The sequence below is a fragment of the Merops nubicus genome, unplaced genomic scaffold (assembly GCF_000691845.1).
Source record: "Merops nubicus isolate BGI_N331 unplaced genomic scaffold, ASM69184v1 scaffold4064, whole genome shotgun sequence".
Lineage (NCBI taxonomy): Eukaryota > Metazoa > Chordata > Aves > Coraciiformes > Meropidae > Merops > Merops nubicus.
The window spans coordinates 47501-72500 of NW_008606070.1; the positions used below are offsets into that span (position 1 = coordinate 47501).

Genomic DNA, 25000 nt, shown 5'->3' on the forward strand with positions numbered 1-25000 from the left:
GTCTTAACAGTTAAAAAACCCCGAACTTCAGTGAGAAAATCTTTTTAAAAAGCCTAAATATGTCCTATTGTGCAGGGACAGTATTGCAAAGTAACTTGCATATGTCATCTAATAATACAGAATAAACAAACTCTGTCATTTCGTTATTATAGGGATGAAAAGAATGCCTTTGAGCTTATTTGCATAAAGCTTTGTGCAAAATTAACACTTGTCACTGTAGCCTTTTTAGCATTTTAATACCTCAAGCAGGACTGGTTCCTTTGGACATTTCAACCATCCCCAAGTGCTTGATCAGGGACACAACAGAGCTGACCTAATTGTTCTGGCATTTTCAAAGATACTGTAATTTGTACAGATATTGCAATTTAGACCAGTTCAATGAAAGGAAGGTTTTGACACAGCTATTATTAAAATAGCTTGGAAGGTTCTGTTATCACAAAGTTCAAACTGCAGATTCCAGTAATTTGTAAGTTTGGGGTTTACAATATTATACATATTTTGAATTTAATACTTAAACTAAATTGAGATTTTCACGATGATTTAGAATAAGAAGATTATCAAAGTATACTGCATAGGCTGCCTTCTTAAATTGTATTAATTTTACTACCTTTTCCCCCTTTTGTGTCTGATTCAGAATGCAGTGCGTCATAATCTTAGCCTGCACAAGTGTTTTGTTCGAGTAGAAAATGTTAAAGGAGCAGTATGGACAGTGGATGAAGTAGAGTACCAGAAGCGAAGGTCACAAAAGATAACAGGGTACGTTGGTGGTTGGTTTTGTTCAACTGAGTTGTTCTGTAATTCTGTAACCTGAGTGAGTCCTCTGTGTACTACAACCTGACAGACAAAGCGAGCACTTATGTGGAGAATACGTAGCAAGCTAATAGCTGTGCTGGTGCATTCTCTTCAGTGAGCTAACATTTATTTCATTTTTGTGGTAAACGCTCTTTTCTGTACATTCCTTGCCTGCCTGCCTCTCCCATATAGTTTGCCGCAGAGGAAAGCGATAATGGTTTTGTTTTTTCAGTGTCTTTCGCCATATGTTTGTCATTTTAATTCCATCTACCGTAAGATCTTCTACTATATATTAAAAATAGCCCTGTGTACATATGTTGCCCATGTGTTGGCGTTTCATATGCGCTTGTTTTTACTGTAAACCTTTGACAGAAGTAGGGAGTCGTTCAAGGTCATTTTGGAATATAGGTATCATACACTACAGTACTGACCTCAAAAATATCTTCTTGATGAGGGTGGTATTCATGAGAAGCCTTCACAGGAGGACCTTTGGCATGCTTACTGCCCTACTTTCAAATTAATCCCATGTCAGTGTGACTGGTTCTGTAGATGCTTTTTATTCCTTTAGAGTATATAATTAGTTCTGATAAAACCATTCAGAATACCAAAGGTGCAGAGAGGAAAGCTGGAGGTTTTTCTGTGCAGGAAGGTATTCTGTTTCTGTAATGGATCTGTTTGTAAACAGCCACCCGCTGACCTCTGAAATCATCCTAGGCACTGATTTTATTGAAAATACAATTCTGTGGTGGCCTAGCATGCGATATTTCTAGCCTGATTTAAATATAGCGGGTTTGGTTTGCTGGAAACTAATTGATCCATTGTATTGCTCATTTACAGTTATTTGTACATTGTTGTACCCTCATAGTTTCTTGGAAGGGAAGAGTGAGATCTTTTTATTCAGCACCGTAGCGTAGCTGTGTGTAGTGTATTCAGATGTGTACCAGTGTTGGCGCAGATAAACCGACACCAAATGACACAGCAAGCCTAGCTGAGGCAGGTGTCGTGCAAAGTTCAAAGCTATCTCCCTCAGATTCTTTCAGTGAGATCAGAACCTTTATGAGGCACTATGGCCCTGCTCTCAGAGCAGATTTCCACGTGGGCCTAATTACACAAGATTTTGCTTTTCTGATGCAAGTAAATCACTGTGTTATAACGGGTTGGTCCCCTTCACCCCAACTTCATTCCATTTTTCCTTTTACAACACTGGTCTTCTGAGCTGAAAAAACAATCCATTAACCCAGTAAGCCAGCCAGGTTGTCTGCATGTTTTTTAAACTTTGAAAACTCGTTTATTTTCAGAAGCCCAACGTTAGTGAAAAACATACCCACCAGCTTAGGCTATGGAGCAGCTCTTAATGCAAGCTTGCAGGTAAAAAACCCTAAATTATTCTTTCTTTGCACACACTAATTATCTGCATATGTGTGACATATTTAATTACCTGTTATACTTTGGCATAGAGTTACCTATATTTACATTTAAGTGGACCTGATGGTCATTCTAAATAGTTGGGTTTATCATCCAAGTAAGTTGTGTTACCTAGCACTGCAAGAAGTGCTTGTTTTAATTCATGCTACTTTTGATGTGAAGAAGCAAGAAGGACACCCTGTGGCAAAATATGGAACACTCAGTTTTGCTGCAAATGTTAGATTGATAGAAGCTTTTGCAAATGCATGTGGATATGCATTAATATTTATCCAAGCTGTCATAAATGATTTCACATCACAGTGTTGGGGAACATGGTGCTCATGGCAAAAACTTTAAAGTTTAATTATAATATATAATTTTTATGCAGAAGAGGCAAATGTCAGGACTTCTTTATTTTGAGTTAAGTTCTGGTCATTTTTTAAAGTATAGCAGCTGCCTGCAATATAAAGAAGCCATACATTGTGTGGAAGGGCATAGGGGTTAAGTGTAATTCAAAGTCAGAAAATGATGTAAAACTAGAAAAGTGCTGCGAATATCAGAATATAGTTAACAATGGATAATAATGAGACCTATGTAAGAGAAACAGCAATCCAGAAATAGAGACACTGTTATATTCAGAGTGTGAAAATAATTGGAAAACGTACAAAATTGTTCTGACCACCTTCACAACCACCCAGAAAGAGCCGCTTTGTGTGCGTACAGTCATACATGTATGAACATTTAGAAGTGATTTGTGTATGTATGGACTAATAATTTTATTTTTACTCTCCATTTTGCTAGGCTGCACTGGCAGAAAGTAGTTTACCATTGCTTAGTAACCCAGGATTGATAAATAACGCATCCAGTGGCTTACTGCAGGCAGTCCATGAAGATCTCAATGGTTCGCTGGATCACATTGACAGTAATGGAAATAGCAGTCCGGGCTGCTCTCCTCAGCCTCACATGTAAGTGCAGTTAGCATCCTTTCAAGAAAAAATGCCTTGGTCTAAGACACAATATTAGTCGAAAGTGCTTTGAAACATAGTCCCAGCTGTTTCGATTACTGTATGTTTCAAACTAAACATTTGTATTAAAACATTTAAACAGAGGAGTCTTCATTTGCTTTCTAGTAAGATTGGTACAAGTGCCTTTTTTTTTGGTTTTTTTCTTTGTTTTTTTTCAAAATCTGTTTGACTTGTTTGCAAATATTAAATGTAATGGGGGGTTGATCTCTGTGGTCATTTTCACAGCCTGGTTTGTAAGGTGTAGTCGGAATGTTCATGTTGGAATTAGTTGTAATTTTAACTATGAGTCTCTAAACCATTTATGAACTGTAGTGGAGATATTGCCCATTTATATAAACCGTAAAATGCAAAGTTTAACTGTTGCCCACAGTTTACATAGAAGCCAGTAAAGTGTAACTTTTTGCCTGTCGTATAAATCAGTGTAATTACATATTCAAGTTTAATTACTGGTGCGTCTGTATTGGCAAGGTTTATATGTTATATTTTATGCAAGACTACGATTCCTATTAATATTTAGCAGCTAACTATATCATTAATTACTCTAAAATCTTTCCCCTACCATCTTTTTAATGGAGCTGAGAGAGTGGAAGTATTAAAAATTGATGTATTGTGGATTTCAGAAATGTGTCTGAAGCTTTAGAAATGCCTGGCCTTAATCAGTGGTGTCAAACGTGGCAGTTTCTTGTTTACTAAATAGTAAAACATGTATCTTGGAGGTATTGTTTCCCGGGTTATTTATATAATAATTAGTAGTGTGAGATCTAAGTAGACTTGGATATCTAAGTTTACTGCAGGATGGTTTTTAATGTGTTTGTGTACAATTATGGTCTCTTTTTTTCTGTGTTTAAAATAGCTGATCTGATTTGCCTTTTTTCATTCCATTTTCTCTTTCATACTTTTAATGTTCATTTTAATTTCTAGAGTGGGATATGTAGCAGTAACAGTAACTGAGACCAAACTCCCTTTTTACTTATGCTCTGGTGTGTGAAGAATCCATTTTGATCTGACCTTTCTTATGGGAAATGTTTTGCTGAGTTTTTCTTCTTTTGTTTGGCATGTTAATACATCTGTGATCACATAGAAATGTTTATTGTCACACATTTAATTGTTTTATTGCACATTTATTCTACTTGCCTTTGAAAATAATACACTGTGAACATTCATGTATTTTATCAGGTTCCAAACCATTACTTTTTCAAAATGGAAAAATTTGTCTTTTGGAAGTGTCTTTAGATGTATTAAATAATACAAAAGAAGTAATAAAACTTGAAGTAGAAAGAACATGAATATATGCTCCTGAGAGTAACACTACTCTAAAACAAGTAAAGTGAGCAATCAGACAAAAGTTTTTATATCCCATGCTTTATGCTATCAACCATGCAGTGGGTAGCTTGAGGCCTTTTACTTTTAGCAGTTCTCCTGAGTATGCTAATGCTCTCTTCCTGTATAAAATGCCAAGACAATAAAACTTTAAAGAGCAAACAAGAGTTAGATCATGTGTGTTAAAAACAGCTACTTTACAGAAAAGGATGACACTTGCTATTAAAGTTGTTTTGTAAGTGTTTGGCAGATCTGTTTACATATTCTATGTACTGTCTGCCATTCTGCTGGATAAACTGAGATATCTGTGCATATGATTATGTAGATATGGCTACATTTGTAGCTGTGTTTATAGCTAAAATACTGCATATCCTAGCAGTTCTTGCCTATAAAAAAAGCAAATATTTTGAGTTACACCCTAACTCAATGTTCATCCTTCCTCTCATTTCTGCGATATGCCATTTGTCAAAACAGACAGTTTTGGGACTTGTCATGGTGCCTCTTTTGAAACTTACAACTACGTGTTGCTCAGTTCTTGATAGGTTAAAGCAGCAGGATGTAAGTGCACTGAGACAACACTGGAGAAAGTGGTGCTCATTCATCCCTTGCACCAAATTTAGTTCAAGATTACTGGGCTTTTCTGAGACCATGAACTGTCAACAAAAAGATGTGGGCTATGACTAGATACCTGCTCACTTGTGAAATTTTTGCCTTTTTCTCTCTGAGGGACCCAAGAATATGAAAAAGGGAATGAATGCAGTCTGCAAGGAGAAGATAGGGAGGGGATACATTTGTGCAGGACACAGAGGACCAAGGACAAAGAGAGGCCTCTTCCTTGCTTCTGTGACCACACTGACCAGGGCCACTTGTTTTTTTGTTAAAGAGCATTACTTAAGAAACTGAGAAAAGAACATAGGGGAAAGAATGACAAAGGTAGAATAAGAATATGACAAACAATGCAGAGAAATTTTAAAATTTACATTATCTACACAGATTACATAATCCCAGATTTTTTTTTTGTTGTTTAATGAAAAAGTGTTAATGCACTAGGGGAAAAAATACTGCTACAAGTATCCACTTACTTAGAGCTTCCTGAGAAGACTCACCCAGGAAGTCTGGTTGTTTCTGCCCCACAGAAGTGTTCTTGGGGAGGTAATAATTCCTGCACTCACTTGTGAAGTTGGTGGGTCTATTAATCTCCCCATAGATAAAAACTCCATCTCCTGATTCCCAGGAAAGTGGACTAGACACAATACTAGGAATATGCTGAGCAATTATGTTGCCTGCCATCTTGAAGCTGGCACACAGCCAGTAGCAATGGAGCATGATATTAGGGAAGGAGAGGAGAGGTTGTGTGCAATTCAGAAACCAGAGCATTTGGTTGGGAAGGGGCAGAGTTTGGATTCTCAACAAGCTTCCAGGGAGAGACATTTGTTTGGTATTAGAGCATCAGGAGGAAATGCAAAAAAAGTCCCAGTGACAGAGTCAAAGCCAAGCATCTTAGGCATTTGGTTGTTAGAATTGTAATGAATATTGTTTCATTAGATAAATATATGATAGTGGAACTTTCTTATTTTGGAATGTTCATATCAAATTTTTTAGCATAAATTTATCTTTTTGTAAACAATGAAAACTGTGTGTTTTTCCATTAGTATTTCTGTGCTTTGATCATGAGAACATTATCAGAGAAATTGATTGCTGTTATTGTAATACCTTAGCTACTCAGTGTCAGAAAGTGGGAAAATTATTCCAGTCTTTCTGTTTGAACCTGGTACTTCACTTCTGATTTTTGAAACAATAGTAAGAACAGAGTCACCAACTTATCCATCTGTGGACAGGTATCTAACATAGGTGGGTGAATCAGCTTATGTAGAAAGCAGTCTCTGTTCATTGACTAGAGAAGGACCGTAAGTATATAACTTCAAGTAAATGTATCGCATTTAAATGCTTTTTAAGAGCAGTGAATTCCAGCTCTAGTGTATTTAGAGCAGTGGCACTTTAAAAGCTTTACAGTTTTTGCCTTGGGTAATGATATATAATCTGCTCCATTTCTTACACTTCTTGAACACTTAAAAATGCTGCAGTAAGTTTTAGGTGATCAGTATAACCGTGGCCATGTGGTTGGGATATCTCCTGTGTTAACAATTACATAAAGCATCTGAACTTTTATGCTGCGTGCCTCTCAGTTTCCATTCCCAGTCTGATAAAAGATGTTAATACCACCATCCAGTGTGCAGCATATCACTAGCAGGATCTGAAATCCTAGGCTTGCTTCGTGTTTCAGCAGTATTAAATCCAAGTTCTGTAATTGACCCGTCTTCAAGTCCAACTCCTGATATGACAGATATGTTCTGTTCAAAATTCCAGTTTCCTCTAATATCAGTTGTCAACGATCAATATCAGGCAATTTTCTTTTAAATCAATATTTAAGAATGTTTCTTCCTTCAGTTTCTGAACATGGACTACTCCACAATTACTGTCTGTTTTACCTGATAGGCAACAGGTTTCAAAGTGACAAAGAAAACAGAAGGTATTTTATATTAAAAAGTGTATTATTTATGTAGTAGGAACTAGGTGTTCCTAATCTTGCATAACAGTTGTACATGGGTTTAGTTGAAAGCTCCACAGTACACACCTTTGGCGTGTACTTTGGGGTGTAAATGCAGACTTCTGAATTAAATAAAGAAACCAGAAGCAACCAGACAATTGCAATTAAAGTTCCATGGTTGTGGAAAACCTTGGAAAAACTTTTATCATCCCTGAAGAAACAACTTTAGATAAGACTTGGAAAGACACTGAGGAACAGTTTAACCCTCAGATCATATCCAGTATACTGCTGAAGAGTTTTGGAGGGATTTGACTATTGGTAACTTTAGAACCAATACATTTAGATTCATAAATTAACATAGGGATCATAATGAACAACTTTGTACTGTTATTTTTCATTACTCCATTCTGTGTTCAAGAGTTCTTACTCTTGAGGATGGAATCTCAGTCTTCTACTGACCGCTTGCCTGACATAGAAGGATATTGTCACCAGTGGGCAACACATGAACCAGATGCCTCCCTCTGGTCTTAGATCATATGCAAAAGACCCAAGGTGGCCACCACTGGAGGGATGAACAGACCAATGTATTGACTCACAACAGATAACATGATGAAGAAGGGAGTGAGTCAATTCCAAAACCAGGCCATGGGGGAAGGAAGGACCCAGGCAATCAGTCTGATCCCAATCATATAGAAATTGCCTGGAGAAAGCCTCATAATTCCCTTCCTGTCTCCATCTTGTCCCACCATTACTGGGAACTCTACTTGCTGTAAAGAGTTGGGGAGCCCTTCTAATAGCCAGAATCCCCACACAGGACAGCCACTGTTTAGACAAGTCAAACAGAGTCAGCTCTTAGAGAGGTGGCTTCTTGCCCCAACTCCAAGTTACTGTGGAAGGCAGGGGCACCTGGTGGTGATCTCCTAATCAGTTCCCACCCAAGGCTGGCCAGGCCCTGGGTGAAAACCACTTGGGAGGGTCTTTCTTGCCTGGTTGTGGACATCATCCATATGTCAAACCTCATTCATGGCTGCAGGTTTAACCCCAGCACTTCAAATATCAGGGATGGAAGTCAAGTTTAACTTTTTTTCTGATATTTTTCTGTTCATCTCTACTATACCGATCACACTTAAGTGATTATTGCAGCTGGCACAAACCAGGGTGTTTTATTACCAGGATACTCAGTGCATTTTGTGTCCACATGTTTGTATTTTAGCAAATACATCATACAAATTGACGTTTTACTTTGTTGTATAAATTTGGGGGGAAAGATAAAATTTTAGTCTTCAAAGCTGTTCATAGTCATTGATGAAAAGAAATCAATCATCAAAAAACTTGGAAAATTGTAGACTGAAAAAAGTCTTGTGATAGGAAACAATGTGATAGTTTTGCCAATCTGTTAAAACTTGCTGCAGCTCGTTTAATAAGGAGTGGGAGGAGTTGGGAAAGGAGATCAGGAGAGTAAATATCCTACTGGTGAAGTTTTGTGGAAGGGGGCTGTCATTATGGTTTTCTCCCTGCTCACAATGTAGGAGAGTGTAGACAGTGCAACTAATTTTATATTTGCAATTGATTTATGAAAATATCACGCTCCTAACAGGAAATCCAGAATCCTGTAAATAATGAATGTCAATCTAATTTCTAGGATTTTAATTGTTGTCTGCTTTTTAAAAAAAAGTATATTTAAAAAAAAAAAAGATTAGAGTAACTTCATTTGTCATGTATCCTCAGCTTGTATATCGCTGTGTGTTCAGCTGTTGTAGTGCTGTACTCTGTAAGATGGGAATCGTTTGAAGCCAAATGTCAAGACACATATATCCCATGATGTTTAAAGCTGTTTCTAGAAAGTGTTATGTTAGGCTGTTGTGAGAAAGAATAACTTGTGTCCAAATGAGCAAGAGTCAATCTGAGATTAATTAGAAAAATGAGTTTATCCAGTGTAGTCCTTCGTCTTCAGCTCTGTCTGTGAAAAGGTGAGTTCCGACCATCTGTGGTTTCAGTCACCTTTTCCTTTGTATTCTGCTGTCGTTTCCAACCCGACTCCTTTACTTTTCCCACTCTTGTTGTCCTTACTACATCATTTCTCGCTGCAGTTCTATCTGCATAATCATCAAACTTGTTATTTTTTTTCAAACTTTTTTATCTTTAAATTTTATTCCCAGAGGCAAATATGATTATTCTGCTCTAAGATCATTTACTTTTGAGGTGCTTCAGTTTGAAAGCATTCCATTGTCAGGTCGTTCCCATATCTGATTATTCCAGTCCCCCACTGTTAAGCTTTCACACCACTTACAGTAGGTTACCTATCATTCCAGTTTTAATCCCTTTCATTCCCTTGTTTCTTTAACTTCATAATGTTCCAGTCCCCTGTCTTTCCTTCTTTCCTTTTTTTTTGTTATCATTGCATTGTCCCATTTCATGATTTCTTTGCATTTACCTTGGAGGCTTCTGTGGTAGGAGACTGCTATGATCCAAGTCTCCTGTTCATTGTGTAAGACTTGACATACTGTATAAGAAAATAAACTCTCGAAACACATCAATTAACAGGGTTGTAACAAGCATTATTAAATAGGTGAGAAGCATGTAATTGAGTGGATGAATGTGGTAGCAGTTGCAGTATTTCTAGGTGTCCTTGTTCATCAAAAACGTTTCACCTAATCACATGATATTTTAATGCCTGTATAATTTAATTTCACACATTTTTATTCATAAATCTAACGTAAGGAAGATAATAGGTAAAGAGACTTTGTGACAACAATTGATTTTTATTTTTATATGAAGAGAGGAACAGCTAGGAAACAGGATCTTAAAGGTTATAGCTTTTGTCTGAGCCTATTCCCATTGAAAGAAGCTCTATTGTGAGAATACAGAGTGAAATAATTTTGTCTGTGCCTAGCAATGCAAAGCATTTGAAAGTGACAGGCAAGACCAGAAACCCAACACTTGATCATATTATTTTCTTACAATTTACATATTTTTTGGCCTTTATTGATTGTATGGAGCATGCAACAGTCCATTCTTTTGTGTTGTGACTGTACCCTCCCTACTTTTGTAGAGTCACTCATGTGGGTGCTAATGGAGAATTGAGCAATGATGTTTTGATTAGTAATATTTTTCATCATTCACATTGACATAACTTTTCACTTGAATATTTTCCAACTTGTTTATATTCGTCTTTTTTATTATTATTTTTTTAAATTACTTTACTTTTCAGTCCATTTGTCCTGTACATTTTGCTTCTGTTCATCAATTTTCTTATCTTTCAAGACTGATGTTCCAGTCCTTTATCATTTCCTCTTTAGCTTCTTAAATGTCACATGTCTCACTTTGGATCAGAAGTTGCTATTTCTTCTTTACATTATTCCAGCCCCAATTGTTGCACTTCTACAGTACATTCCCAGTGCTCTTGACAAAAAGATCACTCTAGAGATATAGTGCCTTTGGCTGAAAAGTGTCAGATCCCCATTGCCTGACTTGTAGAAGTTGGTAGTCTCCTGCGAGGTTTCACAGAATCATTTTGGAAGCTGTCTTGCTGAAAACTTTGTGGTACTGCCATCATCAATTCTCAAAGTATGGACAAGGTATTTATGCTTTTCACATAACCGGTCTGTGTAAGAAAAGGCAGTATCTTAAATATTATTACAAATATTTAAAATGTGTTTGAAGTTGTGCAACTAAATCTCTCTGCAATATGGTTGTGCAAGTCAAATTTAGTTCATAGGAGATTCTTGTCTGTGTACAACACAGAAGCTGAGATGTTAGTGCCATTAACAGTGTGTTTCTAAAACTGCACTAACAGTTAGGAATTTTATCTGCTTTTGATGACTGCATTTGGTTTTTGAGTAACTGTTATATTTACTATAAGCCAAAATTTTTTAAAGTGGACTCCCTAGGTTCTTTTTTGTGTGAGTGTCCAAAATGTGTCTTTACATTTATGTATCATGTAAACAGTTAAATAAAAACATAGAGTTATATCCAACTGGTAATGTTTATACCAGTATTTTAAGTTATGATCCATAAATCCAAGCAAAGAAATATATAAGAAATTATGCTGAGGAAGTTTTATTATTTGACTGTTACTTAGTCTTTACAATTTGTAGAAAACTCTAGGCACTTTACACATTTTGAAAGATTTAAAATTTCAATGCACTTTTTTTTTGTTTAAGAGTCTATAGGAAGACTTAATTTCTGTGTGAGACCTCATGGATAGGCCACATTATAGTAATCAAATCTCAAGATGACTGAAGATGTGATTATACCTGGTAATGCCAAGATACAGAAGCAGCGTTCACAGTATTCTGGCAAAGTGCAGTTGGGAAAAGGGGCTCTTGTCATCTAATAGCAGCCTGTGGTTTAGAACAGTGCTGGAATGTGTATGTGTGTGTATGTGTAGTACAGACCCGGCTGTAGTCTCTGTTGGGGTTATAACTGCAGGCATTCCAGTGGTTTTCTCCAACTGAACAACAATAATAAATGTGTATCTTAAATTAAACTGAAGAGATCCAGTAGTCTTCTTCCTTTACCTAGATTTACTAAGATCATTGCTTCCACTGTACCTATTAATAGAGGTTTAATGGTGTTGCGGAGGCTTTGTATGATCATGGCCTCTCACTAACCCTTTTCAAAGACTTCCATAAGCTTCTGATTGAGATGGTTAAGGGGAAATGATTCTTTGATGCAATATTATGCTGTGATAGTAGTACTCCTGGTAATTAGGGACTTCCTCCAATTTGATTTTTGTTTTTCTTTATGTTTCCCTTACTTTTCTTTATTCCCTGAAAATCTGGTGTTATCAGATATCACAATTGAAAAATGTTCTCTGAGCTTTTATCTCCTCTTCTTTTAAGAGCACAGGAAATGAGAGGAAAGAAAAAGGACACTGAGGTGCTAGAACAGGTCCAGAGAAGGGTAACAAGGCTGATGAGAGGGCTGGAAAACATGCCTTATGAATACCAGCTGAGGGAACTGAGGTTGTTTTAGTCTAGAGGAGACTGAGAGGAGACCTTATTGCTCTCTACACCTACCTAAAAGGAGGTTGTCGTGAGGCTGCTGTTGGTCTCTTCTTCCAAATTACTGATGATAGGATGAAAGGAAATGACCTCAAGTTGCACCAAGGGAGGTTTTGATTGGATATTAGGAAGAATTTCTTCACTGAGAGAGTGGCTAGGCACTGAAACAGGCTGCCTGGGGAGATGATGGAGTCACCATCTCTGGAGCTGTTTGAAAAACAAGTAGATGTAGCACTTGAGGCTATGGTCTAGTGGTTAGGGAAATGTTGAGATGAAGGTTGGACTTGACAATCCTAGAGGTCCTTTCCAACCATAGTGATTCTGTGAGTCGTGTTGTGGTCAACAATGTCATACAATTCCTCTCCTAAAATTATCATAGTCCACTTTGAACTTGAAAGCCATTGTGCAACTTCATTCCTTTGAATTTCCAAACTAAATATGTTCCAATTTAGTTTCATTCATGCATGTTCTAGCTTGCACAGTCTATACTCTTCCTCTTTGTTTCTCAAATGTCTTCTAGCACATTGTGAACTTTGAATCTTCATTTTATTAGACAAAGCAGATGATTTCTAATACAGCAGAAATTCTTATCATCTTTCTATGTGCCATTCCATAAAACTACTCAGCTAGGATTTATTTTCATGTGCAGGTATTAACAGTTATTTGAAGCGTTACAGCTGTAGTTGTACATAATGTATTTCTTCTTTCTCTCTGTTTTTATGAAGGAAAAAACAATGTAGCTAAATTCAGCTAAACCATTGTAGTTTGTTTTTATAGTATGGCGTTAAAGGATAGACTGAGGCCTTGTTGTGATAAGTGCTGTACAAAGGCAAAACAAAAAGGATATTCTATTCCCTGCACCAAACTCTTGCAGACTTTAGGTAGTAATTGAATTGATTAATTTTTGAAAAGCATCTTTAGATGCTGTTTAAAGGGAAGCTGTATATTATTTACACTGTTGTCCCCATGTAGAGTAGCATCAGGCTTTGTTTAGAGAAGTGTTTGACACAATGCCAGTTGGCATTACACTGCACTATAGGTACATTAAACCAAAAGGTAGACCATGACTGGTAGCAGTGAAATGCCTTGAGATGAGCACCTGTTGACCAGTGTTCTGTTAATATGCATCCCCTTTTATTCATAGCATCATGCAGGAAAGAATTATGCTTCTGTGTCCACCTTGAGTTACTAGAATGACAATTTTAAACTTTTTTTTTTTAATTTGTAGCTAGACATTTACAGATGTAGTAACAAACAATGTATTGCACTGCATATGTTTACTTTGTCTGGAATATACTATCTTGAGAAGCAGAATTTTACATTAAGCACAGGCCAAAGTATGCAGTTAAGAGGTAGGGTATGCTGACCTAGGTTCTGTGATATCACAGATTAATCAGCACAGTCTGCAGGAAGACTATATTTGTGTTTTCTTGCAAAGGCCATACAGATACAACATATTCCTCAGACATATTGCTCTTGACATCTAAGTCTTAAATCTGTAATAGCATAAAAATGGAAGGCGTGGCAAGTATTCACATGTTGTTAAGTTTGGTGAAATGATCTGGGAGAAGTTAGAATAAGTTTGAAGTGTTACATGTAAGAACAGTTATTGGTGTAAACATGAGATGGTGATGACTGAATACATAGCCATTCCTAAGACTAGAAATTGTAGCAGGTCACCAACGGAATGTGCACTGACAAAGGTCTGTGGTTCTGAAAGCATACTTAACAGGAATGTTGTATATAAAAGTAAGCTCTGTCCTCCACCCAGTCCTTCTGATGGACCTTTTCTGAAGACTGAGGAAGAGCTAAAAATATTAGGTTTCTTGAGAAGAGAGAAACTGAATTCAGAAATGATGACAGCCTTCAGAACACTTTGCAGAAAAGATGGGAATGAACTTGTCTGTTGGGAATGGGACGAGAAAAAAATGAATTAGTATTTCATCAAGAAGAGTTAGGATAGACACCAGAAAAAAATAAAACCTTTCTGAGTGTAAGATAATTAAGTGCAGCTTAATGCATACCAGCACAGGGAGACTGGAACTGCTGTTACTGGAGGCTTCCGAGAACAAGTTAGAAGTGATCTGAAGTGGTTTACATATAAATAATCCTACACTGTGTGATCTCATGAGGTCCCTTCCAGTCCTATTTTTTTCTTTTGTTATATTAAATGTGGAAAAAGTAAGTTTTTTTCAGGTGTGCATTGTCCTGCTAGAGGTTAGCTGAGTTGTCCAAGTCCATTTACTTTGTCATCTGGAGTAGCTGTCAGAGCTAAATATCTTTAAGCACTCTTATTTTTAAGATTGAATGAAACCCAGCCTTACAGAAAAATATACAGTGAGTGTAAGATGCAGCTAATGTGATAAATGTCAGCTAGGGCAGTGCAGACAGTCCTGCACAGGTCAGTTTGACCTGTTTGTCCCTGCCAAGTGTGACGTGTGGTTCTACTTGTTAAATCCTGCCATCAACTATTCTGCAAAAAACCTACCAAAGGGGTGACCATTCTGCAGATTTGTTCTGGCAGGCAAAGCTCATCAGCACTATAAGTACTAGCTCTTAAGCAGTGAAAAAATAAAATAAAAGATCAATGCTCACAACAGTGTGCTGTAAGCATTAGATTAGTGAAGGGATATTATTTTCAGCCTGTTTATCCCACACTGTCTGATCAGCTGTATGTTTTCCAAGATACCAGAGTTTTATTGATGTAAAAGTTTTCAACAGAAATAGAAAAAAAAATTATATAGACTGTTTTTGTATTAATATGTATATAAGCCCCACACAGTGCAGTGCAAACTCTCCCACAGCTTCTCTTGGATCACTGAATTTCCAGATTTTGCATGGAGAACATTTGCCTGCTCTAACACACAAATGCACTGAAATATTTAGTTGTTGCTGCTAAGCTTTTGTGTAACTGTTACAATTTTTAAAACTTCCCAACGGTTAGATACTGCAGAGTATGGCAGATCCACAGTCTCATCTGTTAAAACTTCATTGTTTCCAGGCTTGCTCTTTTTCAAGGGTTCTTCAACAACCCCCAAAATAGTCAGATACTCAAAGTTCACTCTAGTAGTCTGTCATTTTCCTTTGAATTTTTACCTTAAAAACTTCTGTGCTCTTTCTCCCTAATCCATTTCTTTGTTTAGCATGTTAACTTTCAACGTTTGAACTAGATGCAGTTGACGATATGAAAGACTTTAGAGGCTTGTGCCCTAAGCTAATTTCTAGTCAAGTTTCTATCTTTTTGTGGTTCTATCACAGAAAAAATACATTTATTTAGACACCAAAGGGAGCAAGCCAATGTCAAGGATGGGAATTTTATTAAGAGTCATTAGAATCAGAAAACCTATGGTAATATCATCATCTTAATGAGAACTTGACTCCTAAAAATTTTGATACTGTAAGAAGGGTTATTTGTGCATGAGTTTTGAGCCTCATTTGATATTTAAAGAAAATACATTGTTAATATGTCAGTTTTCCAGAAAGATCATCTCTTCATCTACAGTTCAAAGATTTCATCTGATCATTTTTGTAGTAAGAATCATTAACATTCATAGCTGATAGTATATCAGTGCAGATAGGATATTTCTGTCTGTTGTCTTGGAATTTCCTTGCCAAATAAAAAACAAAACAAAACAAAACAAAACATGAATACCTAGTCAATTTAATTATCCATTTCATAACTGAAGAAAAAAACCTGTGTTTTCATTACCCATTTTTAATCAATGATTCTTAAATTTTGTTATTGTTTTTGTTAAAGAGAAATGAAATTGGCATGTGGGTATCTACAAACCTGTCAATTTGTTCTCTAGAAATTTCTCTGTATGATGATAATTTTTTTTTACAAAGCTAAAAGGAAGAAAAGGACATGCTTGATTGGTTTGGGTTTGGGTTTTCTTTCCAACATTTTGTGAACTCAGGCATTGCTATAAAGCTGAAATTCTTTGAAAACTTGTTTGGCATGTTCTTCTTGTCATTCTGATTTGCCACTAATATCTATTTCCAAACTCTACCTAGAACAGAAACAAGTTTTAGCTGTCCCTAATTTAAAGTGAACTGGTTTTTATTTTGCTTTGCTTTGGCAGGACTAAAATAATAGGGCAAGAAGCATCAAATGCTATCTCCAGCCACTTTAGGAACAAATGTATTGGTATATTTTGTAGATAAGCAGCACAAAATCATCCTTGAGTTTAGAAGTGCCTGTGGCATAGAAAGGAAAAAGGAGAGGTTTGCTGCTAATCTCTGTGAATTAATGGCTGGTTGGCTTCTGTGGTGGGAGGGCCGGTATCTGATAAAACATTTGCCTGTAGAGTAGTGGCAGATGGCATCTCAGAATTATTCAGTACTCAAATATTTTAGTCCTATAAAAAATATTTAATAAATTAAAAAAACATGACTCATTAGCTTTGCAACCTACTGAGGATTTAAAAAACTTTAGCAGTAGTAGATCTGTGCCTTTTTATTATTAGAAGAAATTAGTAGTGGGATAACTGTAGTGATAAAATGATCATAAATATGCCATATTAAATTGGGTGACCCTTAAGTATGAGTAAAGTGAAGGTGATCGTTTTCTTTTTTCCTGTATTTTCCATATTTCTAGTGTATCACTTTTACTCATATCTCCAAGCTACTTCTGCTCTTGTCTTGACTTCAGTGGCAGCTAAATTAAATCAATTCGAAGTATTCCTATAGTTCTCAATGTCTCCTCCTACAGATATGTTTACCATGCGATAGGTCACTCCTGTTACTCTTTTCTGGAGTCTGCTATATTGTTTTTGAGATGCATGAGTAATAGCTAAAAGGTAGTCAAGTGCTGTGAACATAAGAGTTGAAGTGAGGGCCTACTATACATACCTAAACATGTTTTAATTATTGTCACTGTCATTGTTCTCTCCCAGTTAGTCTAGCATACTGTTTTTGACCTCTTAAGAGGCAGCATTGAAGGATTCATAATAACATATTTCCCAAGTGATTATAGTAGATAGATATATATGGGTAGTTTATTTTCTTTCTTTTATTTGTCAACAGTAAATGGATCTGCCATGGATTGTCAGCTTTGTTATTCTTTTCACAGTTAGCTTTACATATGACTAATTATATTGTGTTGTTACCTCTGTTTGTGTCTTCGTCTAGGGTGTTCATAATTATATTCAGAATTGAAATGAAATGTAGGATCTTAGAGAATTCTCACTGTTAACCTGCCCCCATGTTGTGAAATAATCTTCCAGGTTTATTACTGGCAAATCTGTACATCTAATTTTAGTATGAGTTAGATTTTTGAAGTTTGTCACAGGAATTTGTTATTCCACCTAATTTGTCTAGTAAAAAACCACATGGTTCACTATGTGTATCAACTTTGGCTATTTCCCCTTATAACCAAGCATTCTTTCAGACACACTGTGTATTCTACTTGCATCTTCTACTGTGAATAAACTTCATAAGTGAAATTATGGCCCTAATGAAGTCAAGGGGAATTTTCCATTGACTTAAATGGGATCTGAATTTCATCCCAGGAAACCATTTGTCTTCATGTCGTTGGCTTTCCCTTGTTTCTTATTCTGCCTTCAGTCACTCCTAATCATTCTTAATCTCCACCTGATACTTCTTGTGACTCCTTACAGCCCCATTTCTCAATTATAGTTCATTAAAATCCTTCTATTTTTTTTTTTTTTCAGATAAGACAAGGAGTTCTTCCAGATCTGAAATCTTTTTATTTTGAAATTTTTTGCAGTCTTCATAGTCTACAAAAGCAAAATTGCCTGTGTTAAAATCTGAGATCTTTTTATGTGTGCAAATACAAGCAAGAAAATATATCCTCTGTTGTGTCAGGATTAATTGGGAATGCCCTGATAACCAACAAGTTCCTAAGTAATTTTTAAAAAGGTTTGGGTTTTTTTCCTGTTAATAGAAGTGTAATGTCTTCATAATTTCTGCTATTTATATTCCCCTGAAATTCAAAGCATGCAGATAAAATTGCATTTCTTCTTTTCCTCTTCTCTTCCTCATCTTCTTTTTCTCTTTGTTTTATCTTCTTTTTCTTCTCAGTTTTTTGGGATTAAACTGCCTTACTCAGCTTTTGTATTTCCTTTTCAGACACACCGTATAGTTTGTGTCATATTCTTTGTAAAATAGCACCATGCTTTCACCTAGTTCATATTTTCCGTTAGCAACCAGTGTCTTCTTGCTGACCCACTCCCCTCTGATACTAGTGATACATATACACTCAGAGTAGCTTTCCTCTGCCATGTTCATGGTAGATTTTCACATCCAATTAAGAATTGTTCTTTCCTTTTACTCTGGTCTTCCGTTGTAATACCTGGGTGTTCTCTGATTCCTCCTGGGCCATAAAGATATGCTGGGACTTGTCTAACATCCTTATCAATGCCCTGGAGGATGGACCTCTTTCTCATCACGTTTGCAGATGAGATCATATTCAGGGGGTCAATATGCATAAGGGTAGGATAGCTGTTCAGAGGACCTGTATGGGCTAAAGGACCGGGCCAAGAGGAACGTTATGAACGGCATGCCCTGCACTGGGGAAGGGAGATCCCCTTGCAATGGCGCACACTAGGATGGCCTGCGTGGGGAGCTGCTGTGCTGAGAAGGCCCTGGGAGTCTTGGCAGAGACCATGAGCCAGCAGGGTGCCCTGGCAGCTGAGAATGATGTGTCTTGGGCTGTACTGAGCACAGCAAAGGGCCAAGAAACTGAGGGAAATTATTATTTCCCTCCTCTCAGCACTTATTAGACCACACCTGAAATACTGTGTCCAGTATTGGCACCTTGAAAATAAAAAAAAAAAAAGCCAGCAGCGAACTGGACCAAGTTCAGCAAAAGGCCACCAAGGTGTTCTGAAGAACAAGCAATTGTCCTGTGAGGAGGCACTGAGGGATGTGAGCTTGGTCAGCCTGGAGAAGAGGTGGCTTTGAGGGAACCTGACCCTCACTATCTGCAGGGAGATTAGCAGAAGATAGAGCTGGACTCTTCACTGTGGTGGTGAGCTGAGAGACAGTGGGCACAAGTCAAAATGAGAGATTCAGACTGGGTATGAAGAACACTCTTTCTTCATGAGGACAGCCAGACAGTGAGTGGGGCAGTTGCCAAGGAAGTTGTATAATCTGCATATTTGGAAGTTTTCAAGACCCATCTTGGTAAACCCTGAGCAACCTGGTCTGATCTTGTAGCTGTGCCACCTTTGGGCAGGAGGTTGACCTAGACCTCTGACCTAAATTATCCTGTGATCCTAGATTATGTTTCCATAGAGACAAAACAATAAGAGTGTGAGCAAAAGCAACCTAGTTGTTTAGCAGCCAAGCTCAAGGCAAAAGATGCTCTGCATTTTTTTTTTTTTTTACAGATACCAGTGAAGTTCTATCAGGTGATCACAGAAGGGATCGATCTTGCAAATAAATGAGTTTGCATCTTTTTAATGTATCACAAAAGAAAAGTTGTGTTTGCAAGACCAATTTTGTGCAGTTGGTAATGATAGGGTTTGTGATTTTTTTTCTTTTTTTTCTTTTTTTTCCCCAGAGGATCTCACCTTTTATCTTTAAATAATTGAAGGGAAAGAAAGAGAAGAACACTAGCTTCTCTTACAGTGACTGATAAAATTTTATCAACACCTAATATAAATAGGAAAGCAAGTTTCTAGTCTTGGAGGTAGTAAAAGAAATAATAGACTTACACAAACTCATTCTTACTTGCTCCTACACCTTCCTTTCTATGCCAGAGGCACTTTGTGACCATTGATCATTAATTCCATCTTACACTGTCTCCTTTAGTGATGAACTAAAGAAGACAAACTTTAGTGGCCTAATTAATTATTCCAGTGCACTCTTCTCTCCTGTCAGAGTCTGCAGCAGTGCCTGCCAGCAAGGGCTGTTGCCTCCACTTTCCATCACCACATCGATGCAACTCCCAACTCCTTCATGGTAGACTTGAAATCCTTGGTGATAGATAAAATTATAAATATGAAAAGAGATATATTTTGAAGGTGGGGTTTGTGCTTTCATGTTGCAATTGGAAAAGATCTCTATTTCTCTTTTTTCTCAGCATGGCTCTTGGAGGGCCCAGGGTGGAAGGGTGTAGTTTCAGAATAGCACATTGACAAAGCACATCCAGAAACACCCCCACTGAGGAGCAGTGCTTGTACAGGCATCACATTTCCAGTCTTCTTCTACCAAGATGTTGTAGCTCCACTATCTCCTTAGTGAAATAAGGTAGCACAACCTCAGCTACCTTACTAGGATAGGTGAAAATAGGACCTTTCTCCCTTTCTCGCTTGAAGCCAGAAATTTGTATCCAGTCATTATTTTGTCTAGAAATAATAGCACTTCTTCAGTATTTCAGTATATGTGATAAATACATGAGGGAAGTGATTCCTGATGTTCAAGAAAAAATAATAATGGATTCTGTGACAGTTGTAGCATTACTGAACTTGTATTTAATTACTTGTCTAATACTCTTTCTTCCCTTTCTCAATATTTGGATTAGTATCTCCCTAAATGGCTGTACATATTCATGTCAATAAACAGTTCACTTCTACTTAAGAAAAATAATAAACTTTCTATAATAGCGTGAAATTGTAAAGAGACAAAGTAATAGAATTAGATATTTGAAAATACTGTAGGATTTGAGGATTTGTCTCCATCTGCCTACCAAAGCATAAATACAAAAATTTTAGATATGAAACAGTGGATTGGAAAGGAAAGCTTTTCTTTTTGAACTGCTATAGGATATGCTACAGACTTTGAGCCGTACTGGCAAGATGAAATACAGCTCTTCTTGAGGGAATACTAGTCCAGACCTACTAGAAATAAAAATAGAAGAAACAAAACTAAACAAAAAACAGGTCACTTACTACATCTGTAATATAGTGATTATCAGTTTACCAAATAATACATGGTGAAAAGTGTTTTTTTTGCAGAAAAGCATAGTGAAAGTCACAGCTTTGTAAATAGGTCAGGCAGAAATAGAAGTTGTAAATAATATGTTTCAACAGGTTAAACTAGGAAAATATTTTATATAATGTTACCTAGTAACACAGAACAGTGTTGAAAAGCCATAATGCTTCAGATAAAAATGATTAAAAGTGTTCTTCAAATACTATAATACAAAAATGTACAGAAAATATTCATTTGGCTGCAGTATTCTTTTAGCTTTAGTATCTTATCTGGTTGACTTGGACACAGACTTCCACTTTCCAGTTTGAACAATTGTATAGCTGTGCATCTTTTTAATGTCTTCTACCAAAGTATGTGTGGAACACTCTGAGCAGCTGAATCAAAATTGCACTTGTAGTTCAGGATGCCTACAGCATGAAAGAATTGAGGGCAGTGTGGGTAATAAGTAAAAATGTAAAGAAAAATTGCAAGTGTCTTAACATTAAAAGTTACACTGGAAATATGGAGTTCTGTAAAAGATATTGTATTACACAAACCTAACACCTTCTGTTTTGTTGTTTCAGGTTTTTTTCGTATACTATAACAGTGTAAAGGAAGTAAAGGTAGTGTAGAACTAGTACACTTGGAAGAATACCTACAGACTAACCAATTGGCTTTAAAGGTGTAGTTTCTGTGGGCTTAAGACTGTCTGCAGAATTGTGAGGAAGAATGGGTCAAATTGTACATCTTTTGGTTTGGGAGATAGTTAAAATTGCTTAGGAACTACCTAATTTATTTAATTTTTTACTTTTAAAAATCTTTAATAGGCAAACAGTATCTTCAAAGAAATAATCAACATAGGTTATCATACCATGTATGGCTTAGAAGTAGTTCAGTCCCGAAGATTCCCGTGGGAAAACTTTCAGCTGAGTCCCAGAAAATTCGTCATCTTTATATACTCGAAGTCACTTGGAAAGCTAGTGAGTCAGTAGTATCAAAATTAAAGTCTTGTGGAAAATAGACCTCAGAGGGACTTCAAGGCATGATCTAATTTATTGGCCTTTGTGCCATTGAATACCAAAATAAAAAGCTCCCTAGTGTTACCAGGTGCCTAAGTCACCATAGCAATACAAAACACTTTCAGCCGCAACAGAGCAAAAAAAATCACCCTTTCATGTTTTTAGACTGATTATTGCAGCCCCTGTGTGGACTAAAAATGCACTGAAAGATCTTAAGAAATTATATGCCTTGCTGCAAACCATACACTTGGTTAAAAAAGCTCACAGTAAGCACGTTGACCTAGGCAGCTTTTCTCTCTCGACGTCTACCACCTCTTCAATACAAAGCCAAAAGCCATTACATTGACTTAAGCTGTCTGAGGGACAGTATCTCTCTATCATGACATCCCACAGCAATGTACCTTAAATGATTTTAGCAGAACATTAAAGACTTCTGGTGGATTTGGGCAATACTGTTTAGAGGACCCATATCTAAACTGTGGAATTTGTTCTACTGGGAATCCTGGAGCAGTTAGAGCACTTCTCCAATGGTTTTGAATTAAACACTGAACCCACTGGGGTTATTTTTTTGTGGTTGTTTTTTCCTTTTTTATATATACAAATGAGATATTAACTACTTCTTTTTTTCCTTCCACAAAACTGGATGAAAAAATACAGGGAAACATAAATTGTTATAGCTCTACTTAGAAGAAGGGAGGGGTCTCTGTAGTAACAGTGCTGATGGTTATAAAAGGCATTTTTTTGTATTTTTTTCCAAAGAAGAGTTGAGTTTTCTGTTCAAACCCTGGAATAAGCGCTATTTCTAGCAACCAAATCCAAACCTTGTTTATTGTAATTATTTATATTTTGTTGTCCTGTGTTCTCACTGCTGTTCTGCTGGATTCGGTATCCCCTTACGTTAAAGCTGATGTGACGTGAAACCTCTGCTGAAAACATGCTATCCATAATTGAGAATACCGTATCAAGTATCTTTTCTCCTTGTTGACACGAGCGAAACCCAATTTAATTAAGAAATCATGTACTTGGTTATAAGATCTGGTTGTTTTCTTGTCAGCAACAGCACGCGTTTTCATGTTTAAAAGTTGAATGTAACACTTGTTTAGTTGCTGCTGCCTACATTTCAGCAGGATTTTAGTGGCTATTATACTAAACAAGTTTTCCCAGGGCAGGATCAGGCTTATCTTGTGCAAAACTTAGAAGACAAGTTTACCTTGTATCAGATGAGTTATTGTAGGCTTGGGGAATTTGGCTTCATCTCTAAATATTTGGAAGTTACTTTATACATTCCTTCCTAGTATGTATTTATCCCTCAGCTGCCTATTCTGTTATCGTTATCTTTCTTCTTCCTTTGAAGCTTCAGAGCTCTTCCCCAGCAGCCTACAAACAGTCTTCTTGAGGCATCTGTAAGTGTCCAGCAACTGTTAACCTGTCTCCTGACACCTGGCAGTCATTCAGTTAAATGTTATAAGTGATGATGTCTTAAGAATATCGTATACATTCGAGAACATGAGAACATGAAGTTGTAGTTTGCCACTTGCAAGAGTGGGAGCAAAATCTCTGTGTAAAGCCTTAAACCACGTGGAAGAGCAAATGTTTGGGGCATGTGCACAGACAGAGAAACTTCATGTTCTGTGGGCAAGGAAGAGGTAACGTATTGAGATGAGCAGGCAGCTCTGCCAGTTATTAGAGCCCTTCCTTTATATGATAAAGGTTTCTTACAGAGAATTTAATCTCAAAATTGCTGAGTGCAAGGAAAATTTTGTTCAGTAGATCCACCAATTGTAAAGAAGCTGATGGAATTCTCATCCTTTTCACCAATGTGCTTCCATTACTTCCCATTCTGTTGACATTTGTGAAGTTGATAACCATAGTCTCTAGTCTGTCTTCTATGTAATTGATAAAAAATACTGACTAGTTCTGAACCCAGGATTGGTCCATCAAGGAACCATACTAATCTTCAATAAAACACAGATTTCAGTTGTGTAGCAGATAAGTAAGTTTTGATCAGAAGTCAGAAATCACTGAGTTATGACCTGTTCTTAGGATTCGAGTAGCATAGTTATTACTAAAAAGACATGGCATATATAAATACTTATTCAGAATTTTTGTTTAAATGCAGCACAAGACACTGGTAGTATAGAACTTTGCAAATACATACATTTAAATATATATCTATCTGTTGAAACATACATGTTGCTTACATATAAATGCCAGTGTGAATATTTTGCTTTCTATGTACAATAAATGTCTTGGGATATATCATACTATATTGCAGGTGGGATCTCACAAGAGCAAAGCAGAGAGGGAGAATCACCAGTCCCAACATGCTGGCCACTCTTCTTTTTATGTAGGAATAGAATAGAATAGAATAGAATAGAATAGAATAGAATAGAATAGAAGTAAAATTCTATTCATCATTCTATTCTGTCTAGTCCAGGATGCGATTTGCTTGCTGGGTGACAGACAAGTGCACATTTCTGGCTCATTTCTAATTTTTCATCTGTTAGTGTCCCCAAGTCCTTCTCTCCAGGGCTTGTCTCCATCCCTTCATCACACAGCCTGTATTGGTGTTGGGGGCTGCTCTAACCCAAGTACAGAGCCTAATGGTTGACCTTATTGAACTTCATGAGATTCATGTGGGCCCACTCCTCAAGCTTGTCAAGGTCCCCCTGCGTGGCCTCTCTTCTCTCCACTGAATAACTGCACCATTCAGCTTGGTGTCATCTGCCAACTTGCTGAGAGTGCACTCAGTCCCCCCATGGCTATGTCACTGATGAAGATATAAACCAGTATTGGTCCCAGTACTGACCTTTGAGGGACACCACAGGTGAAGGAATAGGCTAGATATACCAGTGCACAAAACAGAATTTTCTTGGGAGCAACACAAGGGACAGAATATTGTAATAATAGTGTCACAACATCTGGAAGCGATTAATATGGCATTATATCATTATTAAAACCATTGAAGAATTTGTTAAAAAAAATAGTCACAATTCTGAAGAAAATAAC

The 25000-nt window shown here is 36.9% G+C and overlaps 1 protein-coding gene across 4 annotated transcripts in view; it reads left to right on the forward strand.

Moving 5' to 3' along the window:
- The window catches only part of FOXP2 (forkhead box P2), a 63772-nt gene that overhangs the window by 30574 nt on the left and 8198 nt on the right, over window positions 1-25000 (forward strand). For all 4 annotated transcript variants that reach the window (XM_008939515.1, XM_008939516.1, XM_008939517.1 and 1 more), the window contains 3 exons: window positions 635-756; window positions 2091-2160; window positions 2998-3161. In XM_008939515.1, coding sequence (XP_008937763.1) covers window positions 635-756; window positions 2091-2160; window positions 2998-3161 — 356 coding nt within the window. The remainder of the gene's footprint in view (window positions 1-634; window positions 757-2090; window positions 2161-2997; window positions 3162-25000) is intronic.